Source organism: Scyliorhinus torazame, chromosome 11 (genome assembly GCF_047496885.1).
Source record: "Scyliorhinus torazame isolate Kashiwa2021f chromosome 11, sScyTor2.1, whole genome shotgun sequence".
NCBI classification, from domain to species: Eukaryota; Metazoa; Chordata; class Chondrichthyes; order Carcharhiniformes; family Scyliorhinidae; genus Scyliorhinus; species Scyliorhinus torazame.
The window spans coordinates 69,243,333-69,263,199 of NC_092717.1; the positions used below are offsets into that span (position 1 = coordinate 69,243,333).

Below are 19,867 nucleotides of genomic sequence, written 5' to 3' on the forward strand. Positions count from 1 at the left end.
ATAATCTTTTATAGAATGCCTTGAACACTCCATTCACTCTCTCCGCTCCCCGCTCTATCTCTCCTTCCTCATCCCTCACTCCCCCTATTTCCCTCGCTGCTCCCCTTTTCCTCAATTGATGGGCCAGCAACCTGCTCGCCTTCTCCCCATACTCATACTGTACACCCTGTGCCTTCCTCCACTGTGCTTCTGCAGTACCCGTTGTCAGCAAGTCAAATTCTACGTGTAACCTTTGCCTTTCCCTGTACAGTCCCTCCTCCGGTGCCTCCGCATATTGCCTGTCCACCCTCAGAAGTTCTTGCAGCAACCGCTCCCGTTCCCTACTCTCCTGCTTTCCTTTATGTGCCCTTATTGATATCAGCTCCCCTCTAACCACTGCCTTCAGCGTCTCCCAGACCACTCCCACCTGGACCTCTCCGTTATCATTGAGTTCCAAGTATTTTTCAATGCACCCCCTCACCCTTAGACACACCCCTTCATCTGCCATTAGTCCCATGTCCATTCTCCAGGGTGAACGCCCTTCTGTTTCCTCCCCTATCTCCAAGTCTACACAGTGTGAAGCGTGATCCGAGATGGCTATAGCCGTATACTCCGTCCCCCTCACCTTCGGGATCAACGCCCTTCCCAAAACAAAAAAGTCTATTCGCGAATAAACTTTGTGGACATAGGAGAAAAACGAAAACTCCTTACTCCTAGGTCTGCTAAATCTCCACGGGTCTACTCCTCCCATCTGCTCCATAAAATCTTTAAGCACCTTGGCTGCAGCCGGCATCCTTCCAGTCCTGGATCTCGACCTGTCCAGCCCTGGCTCCAGCACCGTATTAAAATCTAACCCCATTACCAACTTTCCCACCTCTAGGTCCGGGATGCGTCCTAGCATACGCCTCATAAAATTGGCATCATCCCAGTTCGGGGCATATACGTTTACCAAGACCACCGCCTCCCCCTGTAATTTGCCACTCACCATCACGTATCTGCCCCCGCTATCCGCCACTATGGTCTTTGCCTCAAACATAACCCGCTTCCCCACTAGTATAGCCACCCCCCTGTTTTTCGCATCTAGCCCCGAATGAAACACCTGCCCCACCCATCCTTTGCGTAGTCTAACCTGGTCTATAAGTTTCAAGTGCGTCTCTTGTAACATAACCACGTCTGCCTTAAGTTTCTTAAGGTGTGCGAGTACTCGTGCCCTCTTTATCGGCCCGTTCAGCCCTCTCACATTCCACGTGATCAACCGGGTTGGGGGGCTTTTTACCCCCCCCCTTGTCGATTAGCCATCCCCTTTTTCCAGCACCTCACCCGGTTCCCACGCAGCTGTGTCCCCCCCAGGCGGTGGCCCCCCGCCCCATTCCGGCTCCCCCCTCTCCCCAGCAGCAGCAACCCAGTAACTCCCCCCTCCCACCCCCCCCCCCCCCCGCTAGATCCCCCACTAGCGTAGTTACACCCCCCATGTTGCTCCCAGAAGTCAGCAAACTCTGGCCGATCTCGGCTTCCCCCCCGTGACCTCGGCTCGCACCGTGCGACGCCCCCTCCTTCCTGCTTCCCTATCCCTGCCATGATTATCATAGCGCGGGAACAAAGCCCGCGCTTCCCTTTTGGCACCGCCCCCCATGGCCAACGTCCCATCTCCTCCACCTCCTTTCCTCCCTCCACCACCACCTGTGGAAGAGAGAAAAGTTACCACACGCAGGATTAATAACATAAAACTCATCTTTCCCCTCCTTTTTCCCCCCTCTTCGCCCCCCCATACTCACCCCACCACTTTGTTTCAAACGTTCTTTTTTAATAACCCGCTTATTCCAGTTTTTCTTCCACAATAAAAGTCCACGCCTCATCTGCCGTCTCAAAGTAGTGGTGCCTCCCTTGATATGTGACCCACAGTCTTGCCGGTTGCAGCATTCCAAATTTTATCTTCTTTTTGTGAAGCACCGCCTTGGCCCGATTAAAGCTCGCCCTCCTTCTCGCCACCTCCGCACTCCAGTCTTGATATACGCGGATCACCGCGTTCTCCCACCTACTGCTCCGAGTTTTCTTTGCCCATCTAAGGACCATCTCTTTGTCCTTAAAACGGAGGAATCTCACCACTATGGCTCTGGGAATTTCTCCTGCTCTCGGTCCTCGCGCCATCACTCGGTATGCTCCCTCCACCTCCAGCGGACCCGCCGGGGCCTCCGCTCCCATTAACGAGTGCAGCATCGTGCTCACATATGCCCCGACGTCTGCTCCTTCTGCACCTTCAGGAAGACCAAGAATCCTCAAATTATTCCTCCTCACGTTATTCTCCAGCACCTCCAGTCTTTCCACACTTCGTTTATGGTGTGCCTCGTGCATCTCCGTCTTCACCACCAGGCCCTGTATATCGTCCTCGTGCTCGGCAGCCTTTGCCTTCACGACCCGAAGCTCCCGCTCCTGAGTCTTTTGCTCATCCTTTAGCCCTTCGATCGCCTGTAATATCGGGGCCAACAGCTCTTTCTTCATTTCCTTTTTAAGTTCTTCCACGCAACATTTCAAAAACTGTTGTTGTTCAGGGCCCCATGTTAAACTGCCACCTTCCGTCGCCATCTTGGTTCTTGCTTGCCTTCCTTGCCGCTGCTCCAAAGGATCCACTGCAATCTGGCCACTTCCCACTCCTTTTTCCATCTGTTTCCAGGGGGGATTCCCTTCTGGTTTACCGCACAGTGCTTCTAGCCGTTAAAATTGCCATTGGGGCTCTTATTAAGAGCCCAAAAGTCCGTTCCACCGGGAGCTGCCGAAACATGCGACTTAGCTGGTCATCGCCGCACCCGGAAACCATGGGCTGACCTCATTAACACTACACCCTTGTATGCTTCACCCGATGCCGGTGTTGATGTAGTTACATTGTGTACCTTGTATTTTTCTTTTCTTTTCTTGTACTTAATGATCTATTGAGATGCTTGCAGAAAAATACTTTTCACTTCACTGTACCTCGGTACATGTGACAATAAACAAAATCCAATCCAATATAAGTGACCTTAAAGTTTGCGCCAGACACTGAGCTCTCTTTTAGCTGGTATTTGTGGAAACAGTTTGTTCTTTGGTTGCTCGTATCTGTTTTGCTTCTCAGCAGAGTTTCTACGATGACTGTAAATGATGTAGCTTTCATAACATGGTGTAGTCTCAAATTGAACCCTCCCAGCATCATAAAGCTAACTTCATTAAACCGCTGAACAATTTCACAAGGGCATCTGATGCCGAATAACATAAGCCAACACCAAAGTGAGGAACACATTAGGACATCTCTTTATTAGTATTTTCTGAATTTGAATGATTTTTTTTTGACATTGATGTATTTTTAAAACAGTGAAAAATTGCACCAGTCTCCTAAGGATTAAGGCTAAAACAATATTTTTCTCCATCTATGAATTCTGAAACTTAAACCATAGTTGTTGCAGTATATAATGCAACACTGCTAAAATGTAAGTGACATAGTAGCTTTAATATTGCTCATTCATAAATATCTGTTGTTTATCAGGAATTACTGTTAAATAGACACTGCAACCAGGTTATGACTGTAGTCCAGACTTTAATTGCATCATTGCCGTTATAGGTAAGATAATGCTTTTTCTGCACGTAAACAATCGTAGGAATACTAAGTTTTAATAGTCAATTATTGCTGTTTCAAAAACTGAAAAACACTGAAGTACTGGGAAGTAATACAGTGTAAGAATGGTATAAGCTATTTGTTGCATAATTCACCAAATGGTAAAGCTGATCAGATGTCCCAAATGAAATAATAAAAATACTTTGTCTACAAATGCAACATACTTTCACTTATAAAATAGCCCAGTAAGCCCTTTTGTTTAAAACTACATAATAAATTGAGCGCTATGAGGTCCATTGCACAAATTAAAACACAACAAAAGGCAACAAAACAGGCTGCATACATTTACATGAAAGACTCTCACATATGGCTAGTGTTACCGTGTTTCAGGGAAACAATTCTCTTCAACGGACATTGCATTTTAAACGATATTTGTGACTGGTTTCCCGATATCTCGATGAGATTACACGCAAATAATTAGTGTTCACTTCTGTTGTTCCCTTCTTGTACAATGCTCTCATGAGTGTTCTGACAACTTGCACATGATAGTAATGAGTAATTGTTATATCTTCTACTTAGTACTTTTCAAGAAAACACTAATCTCGGAGAAGTGGTTTGGTTTTTTGACGACTAAGTTAAATAACTTGCATTTTAAGAGAAACCGTGCATCTTTTCAACGGTAGTTAGCTGTAAGTATAATCAGATTAACTTAAGTCTTTGTTCTGTTCTTTCCTATGATTTATCCCTCTAGAAATATTCAAGTTCCAAACAGCAAATCAAAATGACAAAAATGTTACTTCCTACATGATAAAATATTATATAAAAAATAATTTTAAACCTTGGGTACAACAACAAAGTCAAAGTATACAATTTGGACAAACATTAGTTTTAAACAGATACACATACTACTGTGGAAAGTACTCCTTAGTTATTTGTTTAACTGAATCTTAAACAAGTTAACTGCAGCTCATCAATGCCAAGGCACCACCATTACTAGTTGGTGGACATGTGGTCCTTTCACATAAAAGATAGGACCACTTTTATACTTTATATTCAAATACAATAACCATTGGATGGTTCAAGTATCTCCTGTAACAAAACAACTAAGCATTACCTCTTCAGATTAAAAACGTCATGCTATTTTACAGGCTGAAGATCAATACACAGGTCAGGGCTATTGCAACCTACTTGATAATTGTACAGCAATGCAAAAATAAAAAACAAGAAATTTAGTGCAAAACTTCCCCTTCCAAATAGAACTCAAATTTAGCGAGCACCAGGTGAATATGAAACTGCTGCCTGAAATCATTTGCATCAAAAGGAACAGCCACGGTTAAGTGATTGGCTTGGTTAAAGGAATTGATCCATCTGTCACTTCAAACCACGGGATCCTCATTGCCACTTCACAACAATGTCCAAGTTTCAGCTGCGCAAACAGAATAATGGGCAGTTTGAAGTCTGCTTCTCATTCTACCCTGCGGATCTTGTTATATTTGTTGAACAGTGGTAAAATCAGTGCTCATTTCCAGCTCAGCAGTCCATTTTCACTTTCTCTAATGAATTGCTTATTTTTCCTAAAGTTTTTTTGATGCGTAACGCAGTGAGTCGTGCAGAGGGATTTTGGTACCAACACTCCTTCATCAGCTTGGCAAGAGCAGACAGAGTCTGAAACAAATGAATGAGAGTCATATTATATAATACAGCCAAAGTTTTGCCACGCAACTAAAATATACACATTTCAAAAAACTTCTAAATTTGCAGGTGTATATATTACATTGTTATGTTCATCAAAACAGTGCCAGTTTTCACATTTACTTCATGTGGAAAGTTAAAAGGACTCTCGTTTGTTGGTCTTGTCCATGTTTATTTTACATTTCAGCGTAACTTTGCTGTAAATGGACCCAGAGCTTTTCTACATTTGCTGCGTAACGGGGCCATGAACGGATCTGCATGCACACATGGGGAGTAGGGGATGAGCGTACCCGGATGGTGAGTGGGGGGAGGGGCGGGTCTGAATCCCGGATGGAGGGCAGGGGGCCTAATAACCCTGGCAGCAGCCCACAGAAATGCTATGGAGTTGAGAGGTGCACTCCTGCCCACCATGTTAGAACATAGAATAGTACAGCACTGTACAGGCCCTTTGGCCCACGATGTTTTGCTGAACTAGTCTGAAACTAAGATCAAATCAACCTACTCCCAATCATTCTAGTGCACTCCATATGCCTATCCAATAACCGCTTGAAAGTTCCTAAAGTGTCCGACTCCACTATCATAGCTGGGAGTGCGTTCCATGCCCCAACCACTCTCTGAGTAAAGAACCTACCTCTGACATCCCTCCTATATCTTCCATCATGAACCTTATAGTTATGCCCCCTTGTAACAGCTACATCCACCCAAGGAAAAAGTCGCTGAACGTCCACTCTATCTATCCCTCTCATCATACCTACCTCTGACATCCCTCCTAGACCTTCCATCATGAACCTTATAGTTATGCCCCCTTGTAACAGCCACCCAAGGAAAAAGTCGCTGAACGTCCACTCTATCTATCCCTCTCATCATCTTATACACCTCAATTAAGTCACCTCTCATCCTCCTTCGCTCCAATGAGAAAAGCCTTAGCTCCCTCAACCTTTCTTCATAAGACCTACCCTCCAATCCAGGCAGCATCCTGGTAAATCTCCTTTGCACCCTTTCCAATGCTTCCACATCCTTCCTATAATGAGGTGACCAGAACTGCACACAATACTCCAAATGTGGTCTAACCAAGGTCTTGTACGGTTGCAGCAGGACCTCACGGCTCTTAAACTCAATCCCCCTGTTAATAAATGCAAACGCACTATAGGCTTTCTTCACGGCTCTATCCACTTGGGTGGCAACTTTCAGAGATCTATGGACATGAACTCAGAGATCTCTCTGCTCCTCCACATTCTTCAGAACCCTGCCGTTAACTCTGTAATCCGCATTCAAATTTGTCCTACCAAAATGAATCACCTCACACTTATCAGGGTTAAATTCCATCTGCCACTTTTCAGCCCAGCTCTGCATCCTATCAATGTCTCTTTGCAGCCTACAACAGCCCTCCACATTATCCACCAATCTTGGTGTCATCAGCAAATTTACTAACCCAACCTTCAACTCCATCATCCAAGTCATTGATAAAAATCACAAATAGCAGAGGACCCAGCACTGATCCCTGTGGTACACCGCTGGTGACTGGGCTCCAGGATGAAAATTTACCATCTACCACCACCCTCTGTCTTCTATGTGATAGCCAGTTACTGATCCAATTGGCCAAATTTTCCTCTATGCCATGCCTCCTTACTTTCTGCATAGGCCGACCATGGGGCACCTTATCAAACGCCTTACTAAAATCCATGTATACGACATCAACTGCTCTACCTTCATCTCTGTACTTAGTTACCTCCTCAAAGAATTCAATCAAACTTGTGAGGCAAGACTTACCCCTCACAAATCCGTGCTGACTATCCTGGATTAAGCTTTATCATAGAACATAGAACAATACAGCGCAGTACAGGCCCTTCGGCCCACGATGTTGCACCGAAACAAAAGCCATCTAACCTACACTATGCCATTATCATCCATATGTTTATCCAATAAACTTTTAAATGCCCTCAATGTTGGCGAGTTCACTACTGTAGCAGGTAGGGCATTCCACGGCCTCACTACTCTTTGCGTAAAGAACCTACCTCTGACCTCTGTCCTATATCTATTACCCCTCAGTTTAAAGTTATGTCCCCTCGTGCCAGCCATTTCCATCCGCGGGAGAAGGCTCTCACTGTCCACCCTATCTAACCCCCTGATCATTTTGTATGCCTCTATTAAGTCTCCTCTTAACCTTCTTCTCTCCAACGAAAACAACCTCAAGTCCATCAGCCTTTCCTCATAAGATTTTCCCTCCATACCAGGCAACATCCTGGTAAATCTCCTCTGCACCCGCTCCAAAGCCTCCACGTCCTTCCTATAATGCGGTGACCAGAACTGTACGCAATACTCCAAATGCGGCCGAACCAGAGTTCTGTACAGCTGCAACATGACCTCCTGACTCCGGAACTCAATCCCTCTACCAATAAAGGCCAACACTCCATAGGCCTTCTTCACAACCCTATCAACCTGGGTGGAAACTTTCAGGGATCTATGTACATGGACACCTAGATCCCTCTGCTCATCCACACTTTCAAGAACTTTACCATTAGCCAAATATTCCGCATTCCTGTTATTCCTTCCAAAGTGAATCACCTCACACTTCTCTACATTAAACTCCATTTGCCACCTCTCAGCCCAGCTCTGCAGCTTATCCCTATCCCTCTGTAACCTGCTACATCCTTCCACACTATCGACAACACCACCGACTTTAGTATCGTCTGCAAATTTACTCACCCACCCTTCTGCGCCTTCCTCTAGGTCATTGACAAAAATGACAAACAGCAACGGCCCCAGAACAGATCCTTGTGGTACTCCACTTGTGACTGTACTCCATTCTGAACATTTCCCATCAACCACCAGCCTCTGTCTTCTTTCAGCTAGCCAATTTCTGATCCACATCTCTAAATCACCCTCAATCCCCAGCCTCCGTATTTTCTGCAATAGCCTACCGTGGGGAACCTTATCAAACGCTTTGCTGAAATCCATATACACCACATCAACTGCTCTACCCTCATCTACCTGTTCAGTCACCTTCTCAAAGAACTCAATAAGGTTTGTGAGGCATGACCTACCCTTCACAAAGCCATGCTGACTATCCCTGATCATATTATTCCTATCTAGATGATTATAAATCTTGTCTCTTATAATCCCCTCCAAGACTTTATCCACTACAGACGTGAGGCTCACCGGTCTATAGTTGCCGGGGTTGTCTCTGCTCCCCTTTTTGAACAAAGGGACCACATTTGCTGTCCTCCAGTCCTCTGGCACTATTCCTGTAGCCAATGATGACATAAAAATCAAAGCCAAAGGTCCTGCAATCTCTTCCCTGGCCTCCCAGAGAATCCTAGGATAAATCCCATCAGGTCCCGGGGACTTATCTATTTTCAGCCTGTCCAGAATTGCCAACACCTCTTCCCTACGTACCTCAATGCCATCTATTCTATTAGCCTGCGGCTCAGCATTCTCCTCCACAACATTATCTTTTTCCTGAGTGAATACTGACGAAAAATATTCATTTAGTATCTCGCTTATCTCTTCAGACTCCACACACAATTTCCCATCCCTGTCCTTGACTGGTCCTACTCTTTCCCTAGTCATTCGCTTATTCCTGACATACCTATAGAAAGCTTTTGGGTTTTCCTTGATCCTTCCTGCCAAATACTTCTCATGTCCCCTCCTTGCTCGTCTTAGCTCTCTCTTTAGATCCTTCCTCGCTACCTTGTAACTATCCATCGCCCCAACCAAAACTTCACACTTCATCTTCACATAGGCCTCCTTCTTCCTCTTAACAAGAGATTTCACTTCCTTGGTAAACCACGGTTCCCTCGCTCTACGCCTTCCTCCCTGCCTGACCGGTACATACTTATCAAGAACACGCAGTAGCTGATCCTTGAACAAGCCCCACTTATCCAGTGTGCCCAACACTTGCAGCCTACTTCTCCACCTTATCCCCCCCAAGTCACGTCTAATGGCATCATAATTGCCCTTCCCCCAGCTATAACTCTTGCCCTGCGGTGTATACTTATCCCTTTCCATCATTAACGTAAACGTCACCGAATTGTGGTCACTGTCCCCAAAGTGCTCTCCTACCTCCAAATCCAACACCTGGCCTGGTTCATTACCCAAAATCAAATCCAACGTGGCCTTGCCTCTTGTTGGCCTGTCAACATATTGTTTCAGGAAACCCTCCTGCACACACTGTACAAAAAACGACCCATCTATTGTACTCGAACTATATCTTTTCCAGTCAATATTTGGAAAGTTAAAGTCTCCCATAATAACTACCCTGTTACTTTCGCTCTTATCCAGAATCATCTTCGCCATCCTTTCCTCTACATCCCTAGAACTATTAGGAGGCCTATAAAAAACTCCCAACTCCTGTTTCTAACTTCAGCCCATACTACCTCGGAAGAAGAGTCCCCATCTAGCATCCTCTCCGCCACCGTAATACTGCTCTTGACTAGCAGCGCCACACCTCCCCCTCTTTTGCCTCCTTCTCTGAGCTTACTAAAACAACTAAACCCCGGAACCTGCAACATCCATTCCTGTCCCTGCTCTGTCCATGTCTCCAAAATGGCCACAACATCGAAGTCCCAGGTACCAACCCATGCTGCCAGTTCCCATACCTTGTTTCGTATACTCCTGGCATTGAAGTAGACACACTTCAAACCACCTACCTGAACACTGGCCCCCTCCTGCGACGTCAAATCTGTGCTCCTGACCTCTATACTCTCATTCTCCCTTACCCTAAAACTACAATCCAGGTTCCCATGCCCCTGCTGCATTAGTTTAAACCCCCCCAAAGAGCACTAACAAATCTCCCCCCCAAGATATTTGTGCCCCTCAGGTTCAGATGTAGACCATCCTGTCTGTAGAGGTCCCACCTTCCCCAGAAAGAGCCCCAGTTATCCAGAAACCTGAATCCCTCCCGCCTGCACCATCCCTGTAGCCACGTGTTTAAATGCTCTCTCTCCCTATTCCTCATCTCACTATCACGTGGCACGGGCAACAACCCAGAGATAACAACTCTGTTTGTTCTAGTTCTGAGCTTCCATCCTAGCTCCCTGAAAGCCTGCCTGACATCCTTGTCCCCTTTCCTACCTATGTCGTTAGTGCCAATGTGGACCACGACTTGGGGCTGCTCCCCCTCCCCCCTAAGGACCCGGAAAACACGATCCGAGACATCACGTACCCTTGCACCTGGGAGGCAACATACCAAACGTGAGTCTCTCACGCTCCCACAAAATCTCCTATCTGTGCCCCTGACTATAGAGTCCCCAATTACTAATGCTCTGCTCCTCTCCCCCCTTCCCTTCTGAGCAACAGGGACAGACTCCGTGCCAGAGGCCCGTACCCCATGGCTTACCCCTGGTAAGTCCCCCCCCCCAAAAGTATCCAAAGCGGTATACTTGTTTCTCAGGGGAACGACCGCAGGGGATCCTTGCACTGACTGCTTTTTCCCAGTCCCTCTTACAGTTACCCACCTATCTCCAATCTTTGGTGTAACTAATTCCCTGAAGCTGCTATCTATGACCCCTTCTGCCTCCCGAATGATCCGAAGTTCTTCCAACTCCAGCTCCAGTTCCCTAACTCGGTCTTGGAGGAGCTGGAGATGGCAGCACTTCCTGCAGGTAAAATCAGCAGGGACACTAACTGCATCCCTCACCTCAAACATCCTGCAGGAGGAACATTGCACTCCCTTCCCTGCCATTCCTCTAACTTTCTACCAAGATCTGGCTAACAACTAAATTAAATTTTTGAGAAAAATAATAATAATATAATAAAATATGGTACTTACCTCAGACCAATGGGTTTTATTATTAGGTTAGAGGAGGAGGGCGGGTGGGAGACACTACACGTGTAGTGTCTCGGGTTTCCTCTCCACCAGAATTTATTGGTGAGGGTCTTCCCAGACGTCCGGTGGTCGACTTCCTGTTCCCGCCTAAAACACTAATTTAAAAAAAAAATTCTCAGCTCCTGCTGAAATTGACTAACCAGCCAGCTCCACTCCCGCCGAAATCGACTGGCCTGCCCCTGCAAAGACAAGTGCTTTTAAAGGACAGACTTACCTCCCAGCAGCCACTTCCGCACTGCTCCCGCTGAAACTGACTCACCAGCTGATTCTCCCGCCGAAATCGACTCGAAATCTTTCCAAATGATCATAAATTCTATGCATCAGGACCCTTTCCAATAATTTACTTATGACCGAAGTGAGACTAATCGGCCTATAATTCCCAGGGTTATACCTATTCCCTTTCATGAACAAGAGGACAACATTCGTCTCTCTCCCGTCTTCTGGCACTATTCCTGTAGACAGTGAGGACATAAAGCCAAAGGCTCTGCAATCTCATCCCACACCTTCCAAAGAAACCTAGGATATATCCCATCAGGCCCAGGGGACTTATCTATCTTCAGGCCTCAAAATTTCTAACACATCTTCCTTCCGAATATCTATCTCCTTCAGCCTACCAGCCTGTATCGCACTATCCTCCTCAACAACATGGCCCCTCTCCTTTGTGAACACAGAAGAAAATTATTCATTTCAGGCCTCTCCTATATCTTCAGACTCCATGCACACATTCCCACTACTGTCCTTGACTGGCCCTAACTTCACCGTGGTCATTCTTTTATTCCTCACATAAGTGTAAAAAGCCTTGGTCCTACCCGCCAAGGACTTCTCATGCCCCCTCCTAGCTCTCCTAAGCCCCTTCTTGCGCTCCTAGCTATCTTGTATCCCTCAGGTGCCCTAACTGAACCTTGTTTTCTCATCCTTACATAAGCCCCCTTCTTCCTCTTGACAAGACATTCAACCTCTTTTGTAAACCATGGTTCAATCACTCGACCATTTCCTCCCTGCCTGACAGGGACATTCATATCAAGGACACGCAGTATTTGCTCCTTGAACAAGCTCCACATCTCAATTGTGCCTATCCCTGACAGTTCCTGTTTCCATCTTATGCTCCCCAATTCTTGCCTAATCGCATCATAATTACCCTTACCCCAGTTATAAACCTTGCCCTGCCGTATGTTCCTATCCCTCTCCATTGCTATAGTGAAAGTCACCGAATTGTGGTCACTATCTCCAAAGTGCTCTCCCACAACCAAATCTAACACTTGGCCCGGTTCATTACCCAGCACCAAATCCAATGTGGCCCCGCCTCTTGTCGGGCTATCCACATATTGTGTGAGGAAACCCTCCTGCACACGTGGGATAAAAACAGTCCCATCCAAACTATTCGAATTACAGCGGTTCCAATCGATATTTGGAAAGTTAAAGTCACCCATGACAACTACCCTGTGACTACCGCACCTATCCAAAATCTGCATTACAATCTTTCCCTCCACATCTCTGTTACTGTTTGGGGGCCTATAGAAAACTCCTAACAAAGTGACCGCTCCTTTCCTATTTCTAACTTCAGCCCACACTACCTCAGGAGACAGATCCTCCTCAAACTGCCTTTTTGCAGCCATTATACTATCCTTGATTAACAATGCTACTCCGCCACCTCTTTCACCACCTTCCCTAATCTTACTGAAACATCTAAACCCCAGAACCTCCAACAACCATTCCTGTCCCTGTTCTATCCATGTCTCCGTAATGGCCACGACATCGTAGTCCCAGGTACCAATCCATGCTTCAAGCTCACCAACCTTATTCCTGATGCGCCTCGCATTGAAGTAGACACACTTCAAACCACCTTCATGCCTGCAGGGCCACTCTTTTGATCTTGGTACCTTCCTCAGTACTGCACTACCCTCAACTTCCTGAACTCCAGCAACGCTATCTCCTGGACTACAAATCAGTTTCCCATCCCCCTGCCAAATTAGTTTAAACCCCCCCGAAGAGCTGTTGCAAATTTCCCTCCCAGGATATTGGTTCCCCTCTGGTTCAGATGTAACCCGTCCTGTTTGTACAGGTCCCACCTTCCCCAGAATGTGCTCCAATTATCCAAGTAACTGAAACCCTCCCTCCTACACCATCCCTGTAGCCACGTGTTTAACTGCACTCTCTCCCTGTTCCTCACCTCGCTAGCACGTGGCACTGGCAGCAAACCAGAGATGACAACACGGTTTGTCCTGGCTCTCAGCTTCCACCCTAGCTCCCCGACTTCCTGTTTTACATCTCCGTCCCTTTTCCTACCTATGTCGTTGGTACCGATGTGTACCACGACTTGTGGCTGCTCCCCCTCCCCCTTAAGGATCCTGAAAACACGATCAGAGACGTCACGGACCTTGGCACCTGGGAGGCAACACACCAACCATGAGTCTCTATCGTTGCCACAGAACCGCCTATCTGTACCTCTAACTATAGAGTCTCCAATAACTAATGCTCTCCTGCTCTCCCCCCTTCCCTTCTGAGCCACAGGGACAAACTCAGTGCCAGAGACCTGGTCACCGTGGCTTACATCTGGTAGGCCCCCCCCACCCCCCCACCCCAACAGTATCCAAAATGGTATACCTGTTATTGAGGGGAACAACTGCAGGGGATCCCTGCACTGACTGCTTCTTCCCCCTCCTTTTAAACGTCACCCAGCTACCTTCATTTTAGGAGTAACTACATCCCTGTAACTTCTATCTATAACCGACTCTGCCTCCCGAATGATCCTCAGTTCATCCAACTCCAGCTCCAGTTCCCTAACATGGGCTTTGAGATGCTGGAGATGGCTGCACTTCCCGCACGTGAACTCAGCAGGGCCACTGCGAACATCCTGCAGGAGGAACATTTGCACTGCCCGCTCTGTCATCCCTTCCATTTATCCACTTGACAATTAGAGAGAGAGAAAAAAAAAAAGCTTACCTGATTTTCACACTCCCCGCAGATTAGAGGTGGTGGAAGAGTGGAGAGAGGAAAAGGAAAGAAAAGCTCACCTCACCAACTCAGCACACAGTCTTTTTTTTTTTTGGTTAGAGGTTCTACCAAAAAAGTTTTTAAAAAGCTGATGAAAAGTCATTGACCTGAAATGTTATCTCTGTTTCCATCTGCTGCCAGGCTTGCTGAGTATTTCAAGCATTTTCTATTTTCTATAATATTTATCATTAAAAAAATGACTTTCTGAACCATTTCTTTAGTGGCCCCCAGCAAGCCTTTTAAGGTCTTCTGCAGTACTGGAAAAATTAACCAGAACATCTAGGCGCATGCTCCACCTAGATTTTACCAAAAGGTCCTGAAACAGGGTCATGACCCCTTTATACATTATTAAAGATCCAACATTGATTTCAGATGGCTGTCAGGAATGGCACTGGAAATCAAAGGGAGCTGAATCAAGAGAGCCCAAGCTGATCAGTAGGAAGATCAAAACAGACCTGATTGCCCCACTTCCTTTGGCTTATACGTTGAAATTTGGAAGAATCAGAAAGAAGAAATTTAGGTTTAGTGACATTCCATAGATGACAATGAAAGCAGGTGATGAAAAAGAACATCACTGTAATTCAGGTGGAGATTAGGAATAGCCCATGTGGTTCCGGGTGCGGCGATGACCAGCTGAGTCGCACGTTTCGGCAGCTCCCTGTGAAACGGACTTTTGGGCTCTTGATAGGAGCCCCAACGGCAATTTTAACGGCTGAAAACACCGTGCGGTAAACCAGAAGGGTGTTCCCCCTGGACACGGATGGAAAAAGGAGAGGAAAGTGGCCGGATTGCAGCGGATCCTTTGGAACAACGGCAAGGAAGGCAAGCAGAAACCAAGATGGCGTCGGAAGGTGGCAGTTTCATATGGGGCCCTGAACAACAAGAGTTTTTGAAACGCTGCGTGGAGGAGATAAAAAAGGAAATGAAGAAAGAGTTGTTGGCCCCGATATTACAGGCGATTGAAGGGCTGAAAGAGGAACAAAAGACCCAGGAGCAGGAGCTTCGGGTCGTGAAGGCGAAAGCAGCAGAGAATGAAAACGACATACAGGGCCTGGTGGTGAAGTCGGAGATACAGGAGGCACACCAGAAACGATCTGTGGAGAGGTTGGAGGCACTGGAAAATAACGCAAGGAGGAACAACTTGAGGATTCTTGGCCTTCCTGAAGGTGTGGAGGGGGCGGACGTCGGGGCATATGTGAGCACGATGCTGCACTCGTTAATGGGAGTGGAGGCCCCGACGGGTCCGTTGGAGGTGGAGGGAGCATACCGAGTTATGGTGCGAGGACCGAGAGCAGGAGAAGCTCCCAGAGCCATAGTGGTGAGATTTCTCCGTTTTAAGGATAGAGAAATGGTCCTTAGATGGGCGAAGAAAACTCGGTGTAGTAAATGGGAGAACGCGGTGATCCGCGTCTATCAAGATTGGAGTGCGGAGGTGGCGAGAAGGAGGGCGAGCTTTAATCGGGCCAAAGCGGTACTTCACAAAAAAAAGATAAAGTTTGGAATGCTGCAACCGGCAAGACTGTGGGTCACATATCAAGGGAGGCACCACTACTTTGAGACGGCGGATGAAGCGTGGACTTTTATTGTAGAAGAAAAATTGGAATGATTGGACTACGAAAATGAACGTTTGGACAAAGTGGTGGGACGAGTGGGGGGGGGGGCGAAGAGGGATTGTATGATTAATCCTGCGGTATGGTAACTTTTCTTTCTCCCACAGGTGGTGATGGGGGAGGTGGGGAGGGAGAGGAGATGGGGCGTTGGCCATGGGAGGCGGGGCCGAGGGAGAGGCGCGGGCTTGGTTCCCGCGCTATGATAATTATGGCGGGAATAGAGAAGCAGGAAGGAGGGGGCGCCGCACGGGGCGAGCCGTGATCACGGGGGGAAGCCGAGGTCAGCCAGAGTTTGCTGACTTCTGGGAGCAACATGGGGGGAGTAATTACGCTAGCGGGGGGTCTAGCGGGGGGGGGGGGGGGGGAGGGGGGAATTACTGGGTTGCTGCTGCTGGAGAAAGGGGGGAGTGGGTGCGGGAAAGGGTGGGCGGGGGGGCACCGTCTGGGAGAAATACAGCCGCGTGGGAACTGGGCGAGAAGCTGGAAAAAGATGATGGCTAACCGGCAAGGGGGGGGATGGAAGCCCCCCAACTCGGCTGATCACGTGGAACGTGAGGGGGCTTAACGGGCCGATAAAGAGGGCACGAGTACTCGCACACCTTAAGAAACTTAAAGCAGATGTGGTCATGTTACAGGAAACGCACCTGAAACTGATAGATCAGGTTAGGTTGCGCAAAGGATGGGTAGGGCAGGTGTTCCATTCGGGGCTGGATGCGAAAAACAGGGGGGTGGCTATATTAGTGGGGAAGCGGGTAATGTTCGAGGCAAAGACTATAGTGGCGGATAACGGGGGCAGATACGTGATGGTGAGTGGCAAATTACAGGGAGAGATGGTGGTGTTGGTAAACGTGTATGCCCCGAATTGGGACGATGCCAATTTTATGAGGCGAATGCTAGGACGCATCCCAGACCTAGAGACCGGAAAGCTGATAATGGGGGGAGACTTTAACACGGTGTTGGAACCAAGGCTGGATAGGTCGAAGTCCAGGACTGGTAGGAGGCCGGCAGCAGCCAAGGTGCTTAAGGATTTTATGGAGCAGATGGGAGGGGTGGACCCGTGGAGATTCAGTAGACCTAGGAGTAAGGAGTTCTCGTTTTTCTCCTATGTCCATAAAGTCTATTCACGCATAGACTTTTTTGTGTTGGGTAGGGCATTGATCCCGAGGGTGAGGGGAACGGAATATACGGCTATAGCCATTTCGGATCATGCCCCACACTGGGTAGACTTGGAGATAGGGGAGGAAACAAGAGGGCGTCCACCCTGGAGAATGGATATGGGACTAATGGCGGATGAGGGGGTGTGCTTAAGGGTGAGGGGATGCATTGAAAAGTACTTGGAACTCAATGACAATGGGGAGGTTCAGGTGGGAGTGGTCTGGGAGGCGTTGAAGGCGGTGGTTAGGGGGGAGCTGATATCAATAAGGACACATAAAGGGAAGCAGGAGAGTAAGGAACGGGAGCGGTTGTTGCAAGAACTTTTGAGGGTGGACAGACAGTATGCGGAAGCACCGGAGGAGGGACTGTATAGGGAAAGGCAAAGGCTGCATGTGGAATTTGACTTGCTGACCACAGGCACTGCAGAGGCACAATGGAGGAAGGCGCAGGGTGTACAGTATGAATATGGAGAGAAGGCGAGCAGATTGCTGGCACACCAATTGAGGAAAAGGGGAGCAGCGAGGGAAATAGGGGGGGTGAGAGACGAAGATGGAGAGACGGAGCGGGGAGTGGAGAGAGTGAATGAAGTGTTTAAGACATTTTATAAAAAATTGTATGAAGCTCAACCCCCGGATGGGAGGGAGAGAATGATGGAGTTTTTGGATCGGCTGGAAATTCCCAAGGTGGAAGAGCAGGAAAGGATGGGATTGGGAGCACAGATCACGGTAGAAGAAGTGGTGAAAGGAATTAGGAACATGCAGACGGGAAAGGCCCCGGGACCGGACGGATTCCCAGTTGAATTTTACAGAAAATATTTGGACTTGCTCGCCCCGCTACTGACGAGGACCTTCAACGAGGCAAAGGAAAGGGGACAACTGCCCCCGACTATGTCAGAAGCAACGATATCGCTTCTTTTAAAGAAGGAAAAGGATCCGCTACAATGCGGGTCCTACAGACCAATCTCCCTCCTCAATGTAGATGCCAAGGTCTTGGCCAAGGTAATGGCAATGAGAATAGAGGAATGTGTCCCGGGGGTGGTTCATGAGGACCAAACTGGGTTTGTGAAGGGGAGACAGCTGAACACGAACATACGGAGGTTGTTAGGGGTAATGATGATGGCCCCACCAGAGGGTGAAACGGAGATAGTAGTGGCGATGGATGCCGAGAAAGCATTTGATAGAGTGGAGTGGGATTATCTGTGGGAGGTGTTGAGGAGATTTGGGTTCGGAGAGGGGTATGTTAGATGGGTGCAGCTGCTGTATAGGGCCCCAGTGGCGAGTGTGGTCACGAATGGACGGGGATCGGCATATTTTCGGCTCCATAGAGGGACAAGGCAGGGATGTCCTCTGTCCCCATTACTGTTTGCACTGGCGATTGAGCCCCTGGCGATAGCGCTGAGAGGTTCCAAGGGATGGAGGGGAATACTTAGGGGAGGAGAAGAACACCGGGTATCTTTATATGCGGATGATCTGCTACTATATGTGGCGGATCCAGCGGAGGGGATGCCAGAAATAATGCGGATACTTGGGGAGTTTGGGGATTTTTCAGGGTATAAATTGAACATGGGAAAGAGTGAGCTGTTTGTGGTGCATCCAGGGGAGCAGAGTAGAGAAATAGAAGACCTACCGTTGAGGAAGGTAACAAGAGACTTTCGTTACCTGGGGATCCAGATAGCTAAGAATTGGGGCACATTGCACAGGCTAAATTTGACGCGGTTGGTGGAACAGATGGAGGAAGATTTCAAGAGATGGGACATGGTAGCATTGTCAATGGCAGGGAGGGTGCAGGCAGTTAAGATGGTGGTCCTCCCGAGATTCCTTTTTGTGTTTCAGTGTCTCCCGGTGGTGATCACGAAGGCTTTTTTCAAAAGGATAGAAAAGAGTATTATGGGTTTTGTTTGGGCCGGGAAGACTCCGAGAGTGAGGAAGGGATTCTTACAGCGTAGTAGGGATAGGGGGGGGCTGGCACTACCGAGCCTAAGTGAGTATTATTGGGCCGCTAATATTTCAATGGTGAGTAAGTGGATGGGAGAGGAGGAAGGAGCGGCGTGGAAGAGATTAGAGAGGGCGTCCTGTAGGGGGACCAGCCTGCAGGCTATGGTGACAGCCCCATTGCCGTTCTCACCAAGGAACTATACCACGAGTCCGGTGGTGGTAGCTACACTGAAGATTTGGGGACAGTGGAGACGACATAGGGGAAAGACCGGAGCACTGGGGGGGTCCCCGATAAGAAACAACCATAGGTTTGCCCCGGGGGGAATGGATGGGGGATATGGAATGTGGCAAAGAGCAGGTATAACGCAATTGAAAGATCTATTTGTGGATGGGAAGTTTGCGAGTCTGGGAGCGCTGACCGAGAAATATGGGTTGCCCCAAGGGAATGCATTCAGGTACATGCAATTGAGGGCTTTTGCGAGGCAGCAGGTGAGGGAATTCCCGCAGCTCCCGACACAAGAGGTGCAGGACAGAGTCATCTCAAAGAAATGGGTGGGGGACGGTAAGGTGTCGGATATATATAGGGAAATGAGAGACGAAGGGGAGACTATGATGGACGAACTAAAAGGGAAATGGGAAGAAGAGCTAGGGGAGGAGATTGAGGAGGGGATGTGGGCAGATGCCCTAAACAGGGTAAACTCGTCGTCCTCGTGCGCCAGGCTAAGCCTGATTCAGTTTAAGGTATTACACAGGGCACATATGACTGGAACACGGCTCAGTAAATTTTTTGGGGTGGAGGATAGGTGTGCGAGGTGCTCGAGAAGCCCAGCGAATCATACCCATATGTTTTGGTCATGCCCGGCACTACAGGGGTTTTGGATGGGGGTGACAAAGGTGCTTTCGAAAGTAGTAGGAGTCCGGGTCGAACCAAGCTGGGGGTTGGCTATATTTGGGGTTGCACAAGAGCCGGGAGTGCAGGAGGCGAAAGAGGCCGATGTTTTGGCCTTTGCGTCCCTAGTAGCCCGGCGCAGAATATTGCTAATGTGGAAAGAAGCCAAGCCCCCGGGGGTGGAGACCTGGATAAATGATATGG

The 19,867-nt window shown here is 48.0% G+C and overlaps 1 protein-coding gene across 4 annotated transcripts in view; it reads right to left on the reverse strand.

Moving 5' to 3' along the window:
* Positions 1-3,238: 3,238 nt before the first annotated feature.
* The window catches only part of LOC140385326 (activin receptor type-1-like), a 310,011-nt gene continuing 293,382 nt past the window's right edge, over positions 3,239-19,867 (reverse strand). For all 4 annotated transcript variants that reach the window (XM_072467388.1, XM_072467386.1, XM_072467385.1 and 1 more), the window contains one exon: positions 3,239-5,227. In XM_072467388.1, the coding sequence (XP_072323489.1) occupies positions 5,093-5,227 (135 nt within the window). In that variant the 3' untranslated portion in view covers positions 3,239-5,092. The remainder of the gene's footprint in view (positions 5,228-19,867) is intronic.